The following is an 18,650-nucleotide window of genomic DNA, read 5'->3' as shown; positions in this document are numbered from 1 at the left end:
TTGAGGCCAATTTGACATAAGCCCATGATTAAATAAACAAAAAATACAGCATCAAACAGACTTTGAAGTTTGTTAGGATTTGAAAATAGTTGACATGTATGCTCACATTGATACATCAATTTTAAAGGGACACTATAGTCACCAAAACAACTTTAGCTTATTGAAGCAGTTTTGGTGTACAAATAATGTCCCTGCAGTCTCACTGCTCAATTCTCTGCCATTTAGGAGTTAAATCCCTTTGTTTATGAACCCTAGTCACACCTCCCTGCATGTGACTTGCACAGCCTCCCTAAACACTTCCTGTAAAGAGTCAACAGTTTATCCTTCCTCAATTGCAAGTTCTGTTTAATTTAGATTTTTTTAAATCCACTGACTGCTGAGTCCATATTTTAATAGCTTGCTAGACCCTGCAATAGCCTCCTGTATGTGATTAAAGTTTAACTGACAGAGCAAGATATACAATTGTTTAATGTAAATTACATCTGATTGAAACCAGTTTTTTTTATTTTTTTTATTTTTTTCATGCAGGCTCTGTCAATCATAGCCAGGGGAGGTGTGGCAAGGGCTGCATAAACAGAAACAGTGATTTTACTCCTAAATGGCAGTCAAACCTGAGAAGCATGATCTATACTAGGGGTCCTCAAGCTCCGGCCCCCCAGATGTTGCTGAACTACAACTCCCATGATTCTCTGGCTATCTATGTAATTCAAAGAATCATGGGAGTTGTAGTTCAGCAACATCTAGGGGCCGGAGTTTGAGGACCCCTGATCTATACACTAAAACTGCTTTATTAAACTAAAGTTGTTTAGGTGACTAGTTTTCCTTTAAGAGCTTTTTTGTACAACTTAATTTCTTTTATATATAGAAACATAGAAACATAGAATGTGACGGCAGATAAGAATCATTCGGCTCATCTAGTCTGCCCAGTTTTCTAAATACTTTGATTAGTCCCTGGCCTTATCTTATAGTTAGGATAGCCTTATGCCTATCCCACGCATGCTTAAACTCCTTTACTGTGTTACCCTTAACCTCTACCACTTCAGCTGGAAGGCTATATAATACAAAGTTACTCTTTATAGCAGTATGTGTTAATATATATTTTCATTATCTTTGTGTAGTGCTGCTGGTGGTGAAATCTTCAACCAGTGTGTGGCAGAAAGGGAAGAGGCCTTTAAAGAGAAAGATGTCCGGAGACTGATGAGGCAGATATTAAAAGGGGTCTCCTTTCTCCACCGTCATAATCTGGTGCATCTGGATTTGAAGGTAAGAATCTGCAGTGCTTGCACGTTAACTCTTGTCTGACACTAATTTTTGGATAATGTTTTGCTCATCGATCACAATTTTGTTTGGTAATTGCTCTTTGGGGTCAACATAACCTGTAATTCATGTATGTATACTGGAGAGGAGAAACTGGACTGGTCATGTGCTAGGGAGATGACCTGTTAGAAAGATGGAAAATATTGGTAATTTCTACAGCAAAGTTGAACATGACTTCTCCCCCAAACTACTACTTCTCTCATTTGCAGGTTACATCATGAGATCTACTCACTTCTTTACAGTAGTCGAAGGTTGATGCTAGATTCAGACTTTGCCTGATAAACTGTAACCACACCAGTGATCAGTCCACCTTTTAGTGTTTTGTTAAATGCTGAACCGACTACTCAGAAAATGGAGTCTGGTGTTAACCCCTCTCCCCAAGGGCATTGTATATTTTGTGTTTTAAAAAAAAAAAAAATGTAATTTTTAATTTTGTTTCTTTCCTTAAACCTGACTCTTTCTTCGTTGGCATCCGGATTTTTCAGTTTTATGTTTTAATGCAATAACTTAGCAAATATTTGAGATACCTACTTAAGGGCACACTCCAGGCTGACTTAAAAAATGTTTTTGGTTTTTTCTTCTCCAGTTTAAATTCCATTTTTCATATTTGTGCAACTATAAAGAGCAGAATGCAAGGGCTATGACATGCATTGTTATATATATATCTCAATCCTCACCTGTATGAGTGAAGTATAAGGTCTGTTTGATTTGTAAGCATTCTGAGAAACAAACAGTCCCAGCTGGCCTAATGTGTAGTAAGTGGAAAAAGTACTTCTCTAATTGATCCAATAGCAGATCTCTCGTGGCAATACAGGCAACTGCTGATCAAACAAATCTCTTTCTAATTGTTTGACCTGCAGCTGTGAGGCGTCAGCACAAAATGCATTTGGCACTTTGTACGAGGGCAAATTGCTTCTCGAGGCCATTAGGTAAATCATAGTGAAGGCTAATCCAAACACTTAAAATGCCTATTACAGTCCTGAAAGTTCTTCTGACCTGAATTCATATATCTGATATTTGTAATGTGTGGGCTTCCCTTTCTTAATTGTTGGCTTTTATGGGACTTGACCATATTATTCAGCAGGAAGTAGTAGGGAAGAGATTGTAGAAGTAAGAATTCTTGTACTTACAGTGAAGGTACAGTACTGTACCTTTTTGTTCTTTGCAAAAAAAGTGTTGCAAGAGAAAAACCTTTTTAGTTAATGGCGGGTGTGGGCAATTTGAGGAACAATTTTCACAGTAAGAGGACTATGTTCCATGGATGCCAACTATGACTAAACTCTGACTACAGCAAGTAATTAAAAATACTGTATTATAAAACTGCTTCAGCGGCATGGAACCGCTCAGGGAAACAAACTTCAGATGTGACTTGTATTGCTGAGTGCTATTACTATCTAGATAAACCTGATAACCTAGAAAGAGCTAATGGCATCTAAGGAGTACATTGTGTTTCTGTTTAACTGCCTGTAAAATTATCCTGTGCGGATATGTGGCACCTACATACACTATTCCAACTAATGTTTAATGTTACAGCTATGGTCACCAATCAATAATATAAAATCCCCCCCCTTTTAGTGTTAGAGTAGGCATGCTGTCCACAAGTGTGTACGATGATGTTGAATTCACATACCTATAAGCAAGTTGTAAAGAAGAAATTAGGTTTATTTTTCCCCTCCCCAGTAAGGTGACAGAGCACAGACAACTTGGTGAGATTAGTTTTGTGTGTGTGTCTCATGTTAATCATTTGATAAGCTGTATTTTTAATTCCTATTGTATTGAAATGCTGTCCATTTTCTTACAGCCCCAAAACATTCTACTGACCAGCAGTTGCCCACTAGGTGACATTAAGATTGTTGACTTTGGGCTTTCAAGAATAGTGAATAACAATGAGGAATTAAGAGAAATTATGGGAACCCCAGAATATGTTGGTAAGTATCTTAGTTTTAGTACAGATTTATAAATGTAATTTAATAATAAAAAATAGGATGTATTTACCAGGACTAGCTGTATATCAATAATTGTAAAGTGTAGTGTTTTTTTTTTTTCCTCCTGTTTTCTGGTTTTAAGCAAATTTCGATACTTTTTACATTTTTAATTTTGAAATTACATCTTTATGTATTGATGTGTTTTTTTTTCTTGTTTTTTTTTTTTTTTTACCCAAATATGCAGTTGTTAGAATTGAAAAAGTATAGGATTCTATTTTTTTATTTTTTTTTAAGGTGTATAAAAATATTAGGACCATTAACATGTATTTCTTGTCTATGTAAAGTGTGAGTTTATTTTGTGTTTTTACACACTTTCACTCTTTATTTTAGTCCCTCAACATGTAGGGGAGCAGTCCTACATTTCTAATAGCAGTATTTCTATTGTTGGTTTCATGGCTTGTATACAGTCTTTGAATTTGTAGCACTATTGACAATATTCTTGATTTTTGTTCTTATAGCTCCTGAAATTCTTAGTTATGAGCCCATTAGCACAGCAACAGATATGTGGTAAGTGTTGTGTGTTTTTATTCTAATTATAAACGTTGACCAGTGAGTTTCAGTGGAAATTCAAATACCTATAATATAATTTGTAAAGGGAGCAGTGTGAATTTGCCTAATAAAATATACACATTTTTACTTTTAGAAAACTCATTAATTCATTAACTCCATTGTTATAGGAACTTGGAGGAACCGTAGTCACATAGCCTATTCCTATTTTAAAGAGTGGCAAATAATAATTTGTACATTGTCATTGTTGTATGTAGCTATTCATTTCATGCAAACCTCAATGTAAAAAGAAAATGTTTACCAAACGTATGACTCATTACTGTTACATGGACACTTTTGATTGTTTTTTTTTTTTTTTTTAAATATGGAAATACAATAAGAAATATTTTAAAAGATTCATTAATTCAATAACGCGTTTTATTTTTTGTTTTTCTTTTTTGTTCCTGCCTCAGGAGTATTGGTGTCCTAGCATATGTAATGCTCACTGGCACCTCTCCTTTCTTGGGAGATGATAAACAGCAAACGTTCCTGAATATTTCTCAGCTGAACATTAGTTACATGGATGAAGAATTTGATGGAATATCAGAATCTGCAATTGATTTCATCAAAGCACTTTTAGTTCGGGAGCCTGAGTGAGTAGTCAAGTAGGCATTCCAAAGCCCTTAAACATAGTCTTACATCTATAGAATAGCAAACCGGTCTATTTTACTTTAGGATCGATATTGGCATTTTGTTCAGCTTGTCTTTGTGTATTTGAGACCTGTTGCTGTTTACTTGCACAGCAAGTTTGTTGGATTTGTTTTATTATAGAACCCTATATTTGAATAAATAAACCTTGGAGTAATATTTAATGTAGTTTAACCTAGAACTACTGCTGGTGCCCAATATATTTTTTTTTTTTTTTTTTTATTATTTATTTTTGTTGTGTGAAGAGATGAACAATATGCTTGCAGCACCACGACAGCGCTAACAAGCAGTGCATTATCGTACAGAAATATACAGCGTCATGGTATGAGATAGTCACACACATTTTTTTTTTGAACAAGAGAGAACATGCTGATATATGGTTCACTTGTAACTTATAGAGAGGGCTCATTAGGTAATTACTGCATACATTTTTAAGTTAGCTTGTGTAGTCACAGGCTTCTTCAACGTGTCTTACGTAATAATACAACAGGCTTATCGGAACATGTCAGGAGTATATGAGGCGGTATCCTATACTATAAACTGTGGATGGTTATAACAAAATAAATAGAAGAAATAAACATGAGAATTAAACATGAGAATTGCCAGGCAGGCAGGTATGTCATCGTTATGTTAATAGGTGACAAGCTATTTGGGAGCATGGCTGATGCGTGCAGTAAGGCACTATGCAAATGTGAGATGAATATTGTGAGATTGCTAAACAATTAACAAGGATAAACAGTGGATATTTCGTGAAAGTTCTATGTAGTCGGAAAGTCTCTGTTCAGTGTGGTTAAGACAGTGTCTATTGTATTAGAGGCTTTGGGCTTGTACCTCTGTGTCCCAGTCAGTGAGTTCTCTGTCAGCCGATACCCAGCGCTTTAAAGGGTGTTGGAAGTGTTGGAGAGTCCTGCTGAGGCAAAGCAAGGTGCAGCCTCGTGGGTTGTAGTCGGTGCTGTTTGGAGCCTCTGTTAGGCAACGTGGTCATGTGAGGTCGGTCTGTCCCTTGGGTAGAGGTTCCCAGGAAAGCTGTGGGTTTACAGCGGGGTTCCACTTTGGGGCCCGTCGGCCTCTTTCTGCGCAGCAGTTTCCCCACATGTGGATTGCTACTCCTCCAGAGGGTGGCAAAGCTGCGATTGAGTAGTCCCTGCTCGGGGGTAGGACAGCTTACCGTTGGTCTCGGTCTGCGGCGCAGAGGCTTTTGTCGGGTCGCCCACCACCTCCTCCCCGCCATTCGTGCTGCGCCATCACTCCGTTCTGGAGCTGTGGGTTGTTGCGCAACATCATCTGGGAGAATTGGTGTAGCCTCCTCGTAAGTGCCCCTTTGGTGATAAATTTTTGCCCAGAAGGCAGCGAATAGGCGGTCAAGCCGTATCTCGAGTGAGGGTAGCGGGGGGCTGTTTAGGTAGTTACACGTGGCATCCACCATGTTTTTCAGTGCTAGTCTGGTAGTGCAGGTCAGGCACTGTTGCTTTTGCTGTTCGGTCACAGGCTGTGGTTGCCGGGATATCCCTCACCGGCAGGGGGGGGGGAGAGTGTACCGGGGAGACCTCCAGGTGGGTGGGCTGCAGTCAGTGCAGGGAGCGGCCGCCTCCCTTTCACCATCCGAGTAGGCCTCAGGTCTGTCCCCGGGTAGAAGCCGCTGGTTGTGGTCGAGAGACTTGTCGCTTGTTGCCGCCGTATCAAACTCTCTTTTCTAGGTCACAGAACTGTCGAGGTTTAAGGCTTTTGCCCCAATATTGACTTGTTTTGGGCGAATTACTACGGAGCTTGTCTGATATGCGACCGTCCAGCATGGCTGCTAGGCTCCGCCCCCCTAATATATCATTTTAACAATGGTCCTTTGGCATCATGAGCAGGTACAAATTAACAAAGGGCCCGGGTGGAGCAACATCAACCGCCCAATATATTTTAATACCATAGAGGACACTATGGATATATCTCTACTCAGGCATATATTGAGGACATTTTCAAGTTGGCAGTCTGGCTCTGAGTTCTACAAATATTTGTCAACCTCTTATCTAAATGTTTGTTCTCCATTTGTTTATACAACCTGCTTATTAATCATGCAATGACTTTTAGCATTGTGCTCCACATACGTTTCCTTTTATTTTTACACTTTAAATGCTTAACGAAGTGCTCAATATTTTGTAATCTGTAGATATGCTTTGGTAACCCCTTCTTGATAATATCAATGTAAACTTTACATAGGACTTGGTTCAAGGGCAGAAGTTTATTTGCATTTATTTAAAATGTTATTGTTTTTGTTGCTTCCATGATTTTGAAATGACGAGCCTTCTAAAGAATTTTAATGCACCTTTTTCCACCATTCTTGCACATTAAAAGTGTACATAAAGCTAACATTTACAACAGACTAAACTTGTTATCCCTTTTTTCCCTGACAGAGGTCGGGCCACTGCAGAAGATTGTCTTCAACATCCATGGTTGACCGGGGGTGACCTTCCTGATCCATATGCCAGTACCATGAATGCAGTTCCAGAAAGAAATTCAGTTGCACAAGAATTGGAAGAAGATGGTACAACAAGCAGTTCTTCAGAAAGCAGTCCACTTCTGCCAGATATTGAAGGACAGACTGTAACGGAGGAGCTAATAGTCATGGCTTCCTACACATTGGGACAATGTAGACAAACTGAAATGGAGAAGCAAACCGAAACAAAGGCCATTACAAAACGCTTCAAGTTTGAGGAGCCTATACTGCAAGAGATATCTGGAGATTTTATTTACTAAACTTCAGCACTTGGAACTTTGTGGCTGGATCAAAGCTTGGTTTTTGCCCTTCTTTATTGGAGTTATTGAGTCGCTTGATAAATCAAGAGTGATATTCTGTATGCCTCCGCATAAGGAAGCAACAAACTGGTTGTCATGGCAATATGAATGCAATTCAGCTGTGCCATGTTAATCTCACAGATTATCTAGATCTGTCTGCATGTTTATGCAAGTGTTTTTGTTTAGGATTTTTTTTTTTTTTTTATGTGGTGCTTAGATGCCATACTGCTATGCACAAACAGTTGTGGGTTTTTTTGAAATGGAGGATTTTTGTGGTCATTTTAAAATGGTTAATCAGCATTCCTTTACCTGGAGTTGAATGTCTCAAAGCAGAGTTCCAATTTATTAAAGAAGATTTAAAAAAAAAACCCCTCAAACTGTAAATTGTAATCTTTCTGTGTGGAAGATTGAAGAGGGGAGTTGTTGTAAGCTTTTCATTAATGTAGGCCACAAAAGACCAGTATGAAAGAGTAGAGATGGAGATTTTTATTTTAACTTTATTTTTATGGCCTAAATAACCACATCTTACTAGTAACGGAATACACTCCAATGTCATCAGTCTAAAAAGATTTAAAAAAGAAAACAAACTTTGAAATGGTAAAACCAAGCCTCGACATACACTTTGACAGTCAATGGTAGTTGATAATTAAATGAAACCTGAAAATCTTTCCAGGACACCGTTTTACAAAAAAAAGAAATGTTGACAATTTGAAACTAATGAATGATTAACCGTTTTAAAATACACCTATTATCAGTTATAAGCTTGGCACATGAATTGCCATTTGTGCATGTGCCAAAACAGAGGGCCTGGGAAGCATTTATTTGCATATCAACAAGCACATGCAAAATTGTTTATCATTTTTTTTTTCTTTCTATTCGTCTTGTTTTTCTATCTGTCTGACATTCTTCACATAGTGCTTGAACTCCCACCATCATTTTCTGTTATGAAAGTAAAAACAAGCACTCCTTGCCCAGTAAATGTATGGATCTCTTTGCCATGCTTTGGGTTGGGTACAATTTTTGAGTTGGTTATGGGATGGTCCACATTTCTATGAAGACCTCTGCTGTGAAATCACTCCAGTAATTGTGTGGTGGTGAACCTTTCAATTTCTTGATATTCATACTAACAATGTGTTCAGTTCCTCATGATCCACTTTTTGTTTGAGTTGTGGTTAAAATAGAGTACCCCAAGAGCAGCCAGATGATCCAGGAACAAATATTTGCACTATAATGGATTATTGAATAGAAAACCTTTTTATCCTTTAAGAGTAGCTTGGTGTTCAAACTCATCTAATTTTTGCCTCATACAATGTTCAACTTTTTGGAGCGCACACACAGTTAAATTAGGGGGTTAAATCTTTTGTACATTCACTATGCACCAGTAAACTATTTTGCTTAAATGTAGGACTTTGATTGTAGCTTACTTTGAGGAGTTTTATATTGCTGTGATTCAGAGTTGCTTAGAAAATCTGTCTGCTGGGTAAAACCTATTCTATATCTCAATGCTTCCAGGAATGCTTAGAATCCATCTTTCAGTTGTCAAAGTGCCTTCAATTCATAGTCTGATGGTCACTTCTTTGAGATTTTGCTCACATCCATAAATGTGTAACTCAAGTACCCTGACCAATACAGGAGTTCCATTACTTTGGGTAGTACTCGTGCAGAAGCAATATATTAAAGTACTGCCTGTGTACGCAAGTCTCAAACGATGAATGCTAAAACCATAGCAAATTCCACCTACAGTTTTCTAGAAGCAATCTCTTAGGTGTGTTGATACCTTGGCTACAGGCAAAGTTCTATTACCATCTAATGACGCCAGTTCAGAGCTTTTTGTTTGTTTGGCATAATTCTTATTGGCTGCAGTGAGGCAGAAAGCTGTTGAAGATCTTGGCTTTTGCTGTAGTTTGAATCCGTGTCATATGTGAAATGTCTAAAGTGCTATTTTTTTTTCTTTTTTTCATCTGATATGTTGTGTTTCAAGCAGATAAGTTAATACTTGAACTGTTGTCAAGTGTTTGTAAGCAAAGAATGTACATATATATATATATATAATTTGTATCACGTTGAATGCAGGCATATGGAGTTGAGTAATGAAATATTCAGGCACAATCAAATAAAATGTGTCTGGCAGAAACCTGTACATATATAACAATATCTATACGTTTTTATTTTATATTTAACTCCTATGTGCAAAGCCAACGTTTATCTGAGCTGCTGAGGTTGTTTTTATTAAAAAAAAAAAAAAAAAAAAATCTCGTATAGCACGAAGAAACATGCCTACCTTTCATTAATTTTACATAACCCCACTGGTCTATTTAATTTTAGCATGGCACTGTTTTAGCATTTGTGAAGCAGTGCTACTTTTCAGTCAACTTTTGATTCGTTTTGGAAATGGACATTGAATTCTTTTATTTATTTTCTTTCCTTAATTTATTTTTAACTTTGTTTTTGAGGGGTTTTTGTGTGTGTGGTTTTTGTTTTGTGTTCCTTTGTCACTCTAAAGGGTCTTTGCAGCTCCCAGATTTACTGTGATGCTGTAAGATTAAAGGTTACCTATCAATACCGGGCCATGGCTATTCCCTTTACCTTAACACTGCTGGCAGCGTAGATTCTGTGTCTAGGTGTAATAGAACAATTTATTTTGCATTCATTAAACTCGAAGTTTTGAGAGAGAGAAAAGTTAGTGCTCCAACTTCTTTTTAAGCCCTGACATCTTGCTTTTGTAATTTTCTCTTTTAACCCACTTTTTTATGTTTTGAACTGCTTTTTTTTATGTTATCCTAGAATAAGTTTACAAACCAAAATACTTACTCATTCACATTCCACTTAAAACACACAACAAAAACTATTAGTCTGATTTTTCTAAGCATTAGGACCAATAGTTTCTGTTCTGGAATTCTAGTTAAGGGAGACTAACTGGCTATATAAGCTGAGACACAGTGGCGGTTTTGTAGAAAGGCCGATTCGGAAACAGAGCTTTAAAAGTAGTTTTTCAAAAACCACTCATCAGTTTTTCATAGTGTTAAATCATCTATTATAACTGCCCAACAATTCATCTTCAGTAACTCCCAATATCCTCAAACACAATTGTCCTCCTGCCACTTCTACACCCCTGGACATTGTAGGTTTCATTGGAGCAGATTTGTTAAACCACAAAGTTTTGAAGATGTATGAGGACTAGTTTGGAGGCCATTGCTTTAAGAAATGTACCTTTTGCTTGTGCTATGCAAGTTCAAAGCCTCCATAAATTTTGGCTCCTTAGCATTTTACCTTCTGGTATTTGGCTGCTCTTTGCTGTGTTGTAGAAACATATGGGGGGAAAGAAATGGGATTTAGCATTTTCTAAAATTGTTACAATGCCAGTTTTCTTGCAATTGGCTGCTCTGAAACCTGCAATGTTTGACTTTTTTTTATGTATTTCTGTTGTGCCTTATGTGGTTTTCCTTTTTTGTACAGTAATTTTAAATCGAATGTTTTTGTATAGATCTATTAAAGTTTGTAAATTATAAACAGCCTGTTTAAAATGTACTTTGTATTCCTTTATTAATTGGGGAAAAAAATAAATTCTACTGATGTATTTTTGCAGGCATGAAAAAAACAAACAAATTTCTGTGCAGTTCTAAAGCTGTTTATAATAAAGGTATTTTCCACTTTATCTGATTTTTATTATTTATAGAACTTCAACATATTCTGCAGCACTTTACAATTATACAGTGGTGAAACTTGGCAGCAAATACAAAAACAATATAATGGTGCGCAAGAAATAAATATACTTGGAATCCGGTATTCCGCAAACCAATTTAGGACACATTAAATACAAATATAGTGCAGACAATTTGTATATTAAAAACTGTTAAATATGAAATGAGTTAGAAATATTGTATGGGGAGGGGGGCAGGTTGAGAAAGGGTTATAGTGTGTGGGGAGGGGGGCAGGGTGAGAAGGGGTTACAGTGTGGGGAGAGGGGCAGGGTGAGAAGGGGTTACAGTGTGGGGAGGGGGCAGGGTGAGAAGGGGTTACAGTGTGGGGAGGGGGGCAGGGTGAGAAGGGGTTACAGTGTGGGGAGGGGGGCAGGGTGAGAAGGGGTTACAGTGTGGGGAGGGGGGCAGGGTGAGAAGGGGTTATAGTGTGTGGGGAGGGGGGCAGGGTGAGAAGGGGTTACGGTGTGGGGAGGGGGGCAGGGTGAGAAGGGGTTACAGTGTGGGGAGGGGGCAGGGTGAGAAGGGGTTACGGTGTGGGGAGGGGGGCAGGGTGAGAAGGGGTTACAGTGTGGGGAGGGGGGCAGGGTGAGAAGGGGTTATAGTGTGTGGGGAGGGGGGCAGGGTGAGAAGGGGTTATAGTGTGTGGGGAGGGGGGCAGGGTGAGAAGGGGTTACGGTGTGGGGAGGGGGGCAGGGTGAGAAGGGGTTACAGTGTGGGGAGGGGGGCAGGGTGAGAAGGGGTTACAGTGTGGGGAGGGGGGCAGGGTGAGAAGGGGTTACGGTGTGGGGAGGGGGGCAGGGTGAGAAGGGGTTACAGTGTGGGGAGGGGGGCAGGGTGAGAAGGGGTTACAGTGTGGGGAGGGGGCAGGGTGAGATGGGGTTACAGTGTGGGGAGGGGGGCAGGGAGAAGGGGCTATAGCGTGTGGGGAGGGGGGCAGGGAGAGAAGGGGTTACAGTGTGGGGAGGGGGGCAGGGAGAGAAGGGGTTACAGTGTGGGGAGGGGGGCAGGGAGAGAAGGGGTTCCTGTAATATATTTCCTTCCTAAAATACATAAAAACTTAAAACAATTGATACCATCAAGAAAAGAGAAATTAACTTTTAACATACAAAACCAAAATGCACTAAAGACACTTTTCAATGATAAAAGCGGATATGTAAAAAAACATTTTTTTTTAAAAAACACTGGCACCTATTAAGATCAGATGAGACCCTAATGCAAATTATACTTAAAAAAAAAAACAACCAAACCTAATATTCAAAGGAGCTCCTAACTCAATCTATTTTAACCTCCAATTTCACTAGAGAAATTAAGACAAAAAAAAACCTTTTTTTTTTTTTTTTTTACGTGAAGCCAAAGGTTTTTACAAATCTAAACGATGAATAGTGTGTAAAAGTACTGACCCCTCTATCTTCTAAAGTAATTACATTTGCATCCAATAGAACAAAAAAAAACATAAAAAATAAATGGATGCAATTCAAAAAATGTAATCTACCTATTGGAGTGCTCTTGTGCCCTCCAATAATTGTTAATAATGTAGCAAAATAAAAAAACCACCTCATTTCACATTTGCTTAAAAGACTATTAATATCTCCTCCTCTCCAGTGTCTCTTAACATTTTCAATGGACACACAGGTGATAGAGCACTTCAATTGTATCATTCTTACTTCTGTACTTTTATTGTATTAAAAATTTTTTTTTTAAAATTCTTTATTTTTGTTATGCATGTTACAAAGCATCGAGATACGCCACAACAGCGTGTTCAAGGTTGTACTCAGGTTATACAGTGGCATGAGGAATTGCACAATTTTGTATAATTCTAACATTAACAAGCTTGGCTACGCAGTGAAGTAGTTAAAACAAGGTGAAATAGTCAACGCTTAACAGTGCTAGATTGGTTGTACTAGTTATGCTGACATAGTTGTAGTGTGGTCTTATGATTTACAGTGTGACAGTAGCTGGCATGTGTGTGATGTGTGTGCTAGCTGCGCTGCTCTTGTGTAAGCTGTTGTGCAGTGAGAGGCAAATAACAGTGCAGTATTCTGCCTACAGAGTGGGGTAACTCTGCTACACATTCTGAACATTAATACGAACTGTTTTATCATGAGTAATTTGTGTTAATGCTATAGCACTCATATTGTGTTACATTCGAGTCACATCTAGTGAAATCACTTTATAAAGGTTGTCAACCCCGTGGGTCGGGGCGACCCAAGCTGCCCCAGTAGGATTGTGTCTTCGTCCTGGTGGCCCCAAGGCTACACCGACAGGGGGGTCCCAGTATTGTCCGGTACCTGCTCAGCTGTTTCCGTGCAGCAGGGGGTGAGTGTCCGGCAGAGCAGGCACCGCAGTCCGCAGGCAGTGGGTTTCTTGTTGGGTTCTCCTGGACTCCGACCATGTTGTGTGGGTCTTGCCTCTGTCATTTCTCTGAAGGTTGGTAGCAGCCTTGGTGGTGAGCTTGATGATGCCCATATGAGTTTGCCGCTTTTTTGAACATCTTGGTTTAGGCTGAGTGGGGAGTGAGTGCCTAGTGAGTGCTCCCGCTCGAGTGTCCCGCTTTGCTTCATGCTCGGAGTTCCCTGGCGGGAGTGGGTGTCGTGCGGTGCTCCAGCTCCTCAGTGCTGCCGCTGTTCTCTCCTCATGTGGGTTAATTGGGCCGCTTGATTTTAGCTCCGATGGCCCCGGGGGCCGGTGAGTGTTTCTCCGCCTCCCTTTATTGCAGGGTTGGGAGGCAGGAGTCACTTTGCGAGTCGTGATCGCAGTGAGGTAGCGGGTCTCTCCCCTGCCTCCTGCGCACATGGCGCCTGCCATTTTAGGTACAGCACCTGGGTCCCCCTTGCCCCAGTTGGGCTTTCTCTGTTCAGGCCTCAGGGTGAGGACCGGGATCACCCCCCCCAGCCCACAGGGGGGGGGGGGGAGGGAGCAGGGCCGGATCCGCTCGGGATTGTGCCTCGGGTTGGGGTCCATGGTGCAGGATAGCGGGGCGGCGGCCGTCCGCCGCACTCACCGCAGTTGAAGGCCTCAGCGTTTGCCATGAGAGTCTCTCCCCCCCAGGGGGACTGAAGCTCAGTGAGCCAGCCTCTCCCTGGATCCAGCAGTCCCCTTGCTCCGGGCACCTTCATTGTCGGTCTGATTCAGGTGAAAAAGGCTTATTTTAGTGGTTTAATCATAGGTTTGTTGCAGGAGCTGCTCCTGCTTGCGACCGGCCAGCTCGGCGGTCCGGCCCTGCCCCCTAAAAACATTTTTTTTTTTCAATTCTTTATTTTTGTAGTGCTTTGCAAATTACACAGAAGAACATAGACATTGCAAGGTATCAAGCGAATATCAACCATTAAACAGCATCACATGTCTGATTCTCTGCACTTTTTTGTATTAATAATATCTAGATACGTATTCATGCTTGTAAGATATAGAGTAGGGTGAACATTGGTAAGTTGCTACATAGATTGAAATCACGCTGAGGGAGATTAATGGAACAGGTTCACAAATTGCGTTTAACCATAGACAACAACTCTCAGTTGAGGACATACGTAGGCAGGACCAGCATTACAAGATATAAGAGAGACCTTATTATAGCAAAGAGTAGCTGGACAGTAAGCCATATCAGTGGTATAGGTTGTTACAGGCTGAATAAAACAAGGGAAAACATAAAAATATTAACCACTGGATATATAGAATATAATACAGCTGTCTTAAGTGTGAGGCAGAAAAATGAACAGGTAGCCTGACTTTAAAGTGAGTTACAGACGTGGCGTGTACATTGCTAGTTAGGCTTATTCTATTGCGTTACAAGAGGCGATTAGAGTGTGCACTGTATCTGCTTAAAGTACCCCCCGGGTGGCTTCCCATATGAATTAGAAAGAGCCAAACCTAACTGTAGTGTAAATGATTACAGAGGCAGTTTGATCTGCACTTAACATTGACAATATCAATTGACACTTTTGACCGCTGGGTATCTGGCAGTAGCATGGTAAATACACATAGTTCTGCTCTGCTGACCTGAGTGGTAGCAGGGATAGAGGCTACTGCAAACCTTCACCCTATGCCACTAGTGTGCTGTAGCAGGTAGTCTATTCTTTGACTGGTCGGTCGCATTCTATCTGTGGTAGGCTGCAGCCCCTGCTGGTCGGTCGTCGTGGCTTGTGCTTCCTGGTGCTGTACGTAGGAAGGGCTCAATTGGGTATGTGGAGCTCGCGGTTTTGTGGATCTCGTCCAGCGCGTAGGGGTAGGCTTGTTCCTCGCATGCTTTTCTTCAGGCTGTGCACGTGTGCTGTTCTGTGAGTTCGGCTGCGATTTACGGCGGTGGTAGACTTTCACCCTGTTCTTGTGCCTAGTGACCTTGTGTGTCGTTGGGGGAAGCCGTGTTAGTCGGCGCCATCTTGAGGCGTTTTGCCTTTGCTGGGTTGTAGGTTCACGGCTTTGTTGCTCGGGTGGCATTGTACATGTGTACTTGTCTGGAGGCTGGGTGGACGCCTGCTGTCTGTTTGCTAGTTTTGCCCAGAAGGCTTCAAGTATAGCGTCCAGTTGTCCCAGGATGTCGGGCCCTTTAGTGCCACTTTGGGGAGTGCACGTGGCATTCGCCATCTTACCGGCCTCCGCCGTTTCAGCCTGCATGCTTGGTCTCGCCGTCCGTGGCCTGTGGACCGGGATCACCCCCACCGGTCCAGGGGGGGGGGGGACTGGGTAGTTGTGTTACCACCTTGCCGATGTGAGTGCGGGGAGAGCGGCCGCCTCTCCCCGGCTCCATCACCTGTAGGCCGCGGCTTCCCTGTTCCCGCTCTCGTCTGTGGGGACCCCACATTTGGGGTATCAGGATGTTCACCAGGGTGCTCCCGTGTCGGGTTTCGCACTCCGGTACGTCTCGAGGCATGTGTTTGGCGGGTATCCCCCTTTTTTCAGCGTAAGCGGTGGGAGCCCAGCCGACATGCGACTTCTCAGCTAGCTGGTCAAGCTCCGCCCCCCTAAAAACATTTTTTAAAGATAACATAGCGTATCAAAAAATTTTTTTTCAAGGTCCATAATGGAGAAGCCAGTGGACTATATTGTAAATGTTACGACACACTGGAGAGGAGGAGATATTAATAGTCTTTTAAGCAAATGTGAAATTATGTGGATTTTTATTATTTGGATACCCTATTACCTAAGGCCTTAAATGCTGATATTTTTTTTTTTTAAAGATCCTTTATTTTTCATTTTTCAAAGTGAAAAAAAAAAAGTTTTACAGAAGAAGTAAGGTTAGTAGTTTAAATGCTGATTTTGAGATTAATTCCTGTATATGAACTCTGCTTTTCTATTATATTTCCTTTTGAATAATTGCATTTTGACAATTGTGTGTATTTTACTAATTGCTTTTATTTATCTCATCATTTCTATTTTAGGTTCCTAATATTTTTTTTTCTCTATTTTTTACTTGTCTTATTTGATGGTAGTTTCTTTAAATATGTATTCGGGAATGTATTCATTACATCTGTGCTAATGATAATAGGTATGATAATAACCTGTTTATTTTAAATAACCCGTTGTACATTATATATGATGTCAATATCTATGGTATATAGTATTGAATATGAGAGTGGCCACTCCGAAAAAATGGCGTCAGTTCGCCGCCTTTTCCGACGTGTATGACACCCACGGTTCCGAGGATGGAACAACCCATTATGGTCATTACGTCGGGACGCAAAGATGCCGATAAACGTAGGGCGTCCCGACGCAATTTGATGACGTCAGCCGGACACCATCTGATAAAGTGGACTTTGTAGTTCGTGTGAGGTCTGATTTATACTTTTATTTATTTGTACAATAAAGTATTTTACCTTCACCAATTTCCTGCATCCTGGATTTGTACATGTGTAAGACGAAGGGACAAAGAACCACCAGACCCACTTCCTGTATCCACTGGGTCCTCCAAATTAAGTGTCTGGTCTGAGCCAGCTTATTTCAAGTGGACCAAAAAGCACTTATACACTTTAATATGTTTACTGTACAATGCTATGGTCTTTTTTTTGTTATTTATAGATTCCACACAGTGTTGCTACATTGTATTTATATAACTTGTGTGCTGTCACCTTTTCTTATATGTTATATTAAAAACTAGGTTAGTGAGAAATGCGTAGCAATAGACTATTGGTTTTGTTTGTAGCCCTGGTAGGGAGTAAGTACCATGAGTTTATGGATTGAAAATATCATGGTCTTCTAGTATGCATACTAGGGGAGTTGGGGTTCCTCTAGGCCACTGAACCTATTATCCTTGCATGATTGTTTTTGAGGGGGAGAAAGAGAAAGTAGATATACCTTTATGAAGCTCTCCCCTTCTGCACCTCAATTTTCCTCTTGCAATCTCCTGGTAAATGTACAGGAATTGTACTGGTGCTCTATGGAAAATCCATGTATGAAATTCCAGTGCAATATATAATAAACACAAAGAATATAGAAACTCTGAGAATGGACAAGCGCTTACATGAACTCAGTAGTTTGCCTTTGGTAAAACCCCTCAAAAAAAGTTTTTGCTCACTTGTGCTATTACAGAGAGAAACAGTTCCAAAGCATATAAGACTGATCCCACCCACAATGGCAGTCCAGAACCAAAATGCTGGCATGTTCTCTCTGCATGAGAGATACAGCAATCCCAGATGATCGTTTCAGCCTTCTTTGGGCCTCGTCAGCGAGGTGCAGCGAACACCACTCTAGGCACAGTGAGCACGAGGTCCACATCTAGATTATCCTTTTAACTTGGGGAGAGCCAAGTTAGTGCAACAAAGACAAACTACATGAGAACTTTAAAAAATACCAATGGCATTTCTACTTTAAATAAAATAAGATCAATAGAGATAAAATGACAGGCTCCATTAATCTCTGTCTGTTACATGTGCAGGTGACTTGGTTACTGTCAAATTCCTAGCCTTTGATCTTTGAAAACCTTGCAAAACAAGAAACAGGTAAAAACGGCTGCACTGCAAGATGATTAGACAGAACATTTCCCATTTAAATAATATAGAAGAAAAGCTGGACAGAGCAAAGTCACCTTCATAGCTGGTACACTTTGGCAGGTATATGGGTCCAGCTATTTATATGCTCCTAGATATGGATGCCACGTTTGTGAGTCTGGTTTTCTGGCATTTCCAAAATATTTACCTATCCATCTATTTATACAATTTGCTTGTATTACGTTTCTTGACGCTGGGCAAAGTGATGTCATAAATTAGATTAGCATATTATGTGCCAGAACACACACTCTACCAAACAATATACCTAAAGCCTGTCCACGACAAAATAATCCATAAATCTTTATATATATATTTTTTTTTTATTTAGACAACTATAAAACTATGGCTTTTCTGTTGTAAATTGGTTGGTTATTTTTAGTGAGACAATTAATCTTTAAAACGGTGGGAGCACCAAATGGCACACGTTTTTAAAGTAAACCACCTTCAAAGCATTTGGATGTCAAGATCACCTGCAGACAGTTATACCTGACAGTGAATCACACAATGTATATCGTTTTAAAGATATAGTTACCTGAACATTGTTTTGTGCTTCCCTTCCTCCCCCCAAGTGGATGATGTCTGGAATTACACACAGCGCACCCACCCCAATTTATAAGCTCAGTAATTTACAAACCTTAGCATGTGTGTGCACGATTGGAATAAAACACATTTTGTAAATTTTCTGGCACATA

The 18,650-nt window shown here is 40.4% G+C and overlaps 1 protein-coding gene across 2 annotated transcripts in view; it reads left to right on the top strand.

The window, feature by feature from the left end:
* The window catches only part of STK17A (serine/threonine kinase 17a), a 38,719-nt gene extending 28,603 nt beyond the window's left edge, over positions 1-10,116 (top strand). For both annotated transcript variants that reach the window (XM_063452125.1, XM_063452124.1), the window contains exons 4-8: positions 1,119-1,263; positions 3,119-3,245; positions 3,761-3,809; positions 4,262-4,441; positions 6,899-10,116. In XM_063452125.1, coding sequence (XP_063308195.1) covers positions 1,119-1,263; positions 3,119-3,245; positions 3,761-3,809; positions 4,262-4,441; positions 6,899-7,241 — 844 coding nt within the window. In that variant the 3' untranslated portion in view covers positions 7,242-10,116. The remainder of the gene's footprint in view (positions 1-1,118; positions 1,264-3,118; positions 3,246-3,760; positions 3,810-4,261; positions 4,442-6,898) is intronic.
* The last annotated feature ends 8,534 nt before the right edge of the window (positions 10,117-18,650 follow it).

The sequence above is a fragment of the Pelobates fuscus genome, chromosome 4 (assembly GCF_036172605.1).
Source record: "Pelobates fuscus isolate aPelFus1 chromosome 4, aPelFus1.pri, whole genome shotgun sequence".
NCBI classification, from domain to species: Eukaryota; Metazoa; Chordata; class Amphibia; order Anura; family Pelobatidae; genus Pelobates; species Pelobates fuscus.
Note: the sequence above shows the minus strand (reverse complement) of the source record. Positions and strands in the feature narration are given on the sequence as shown.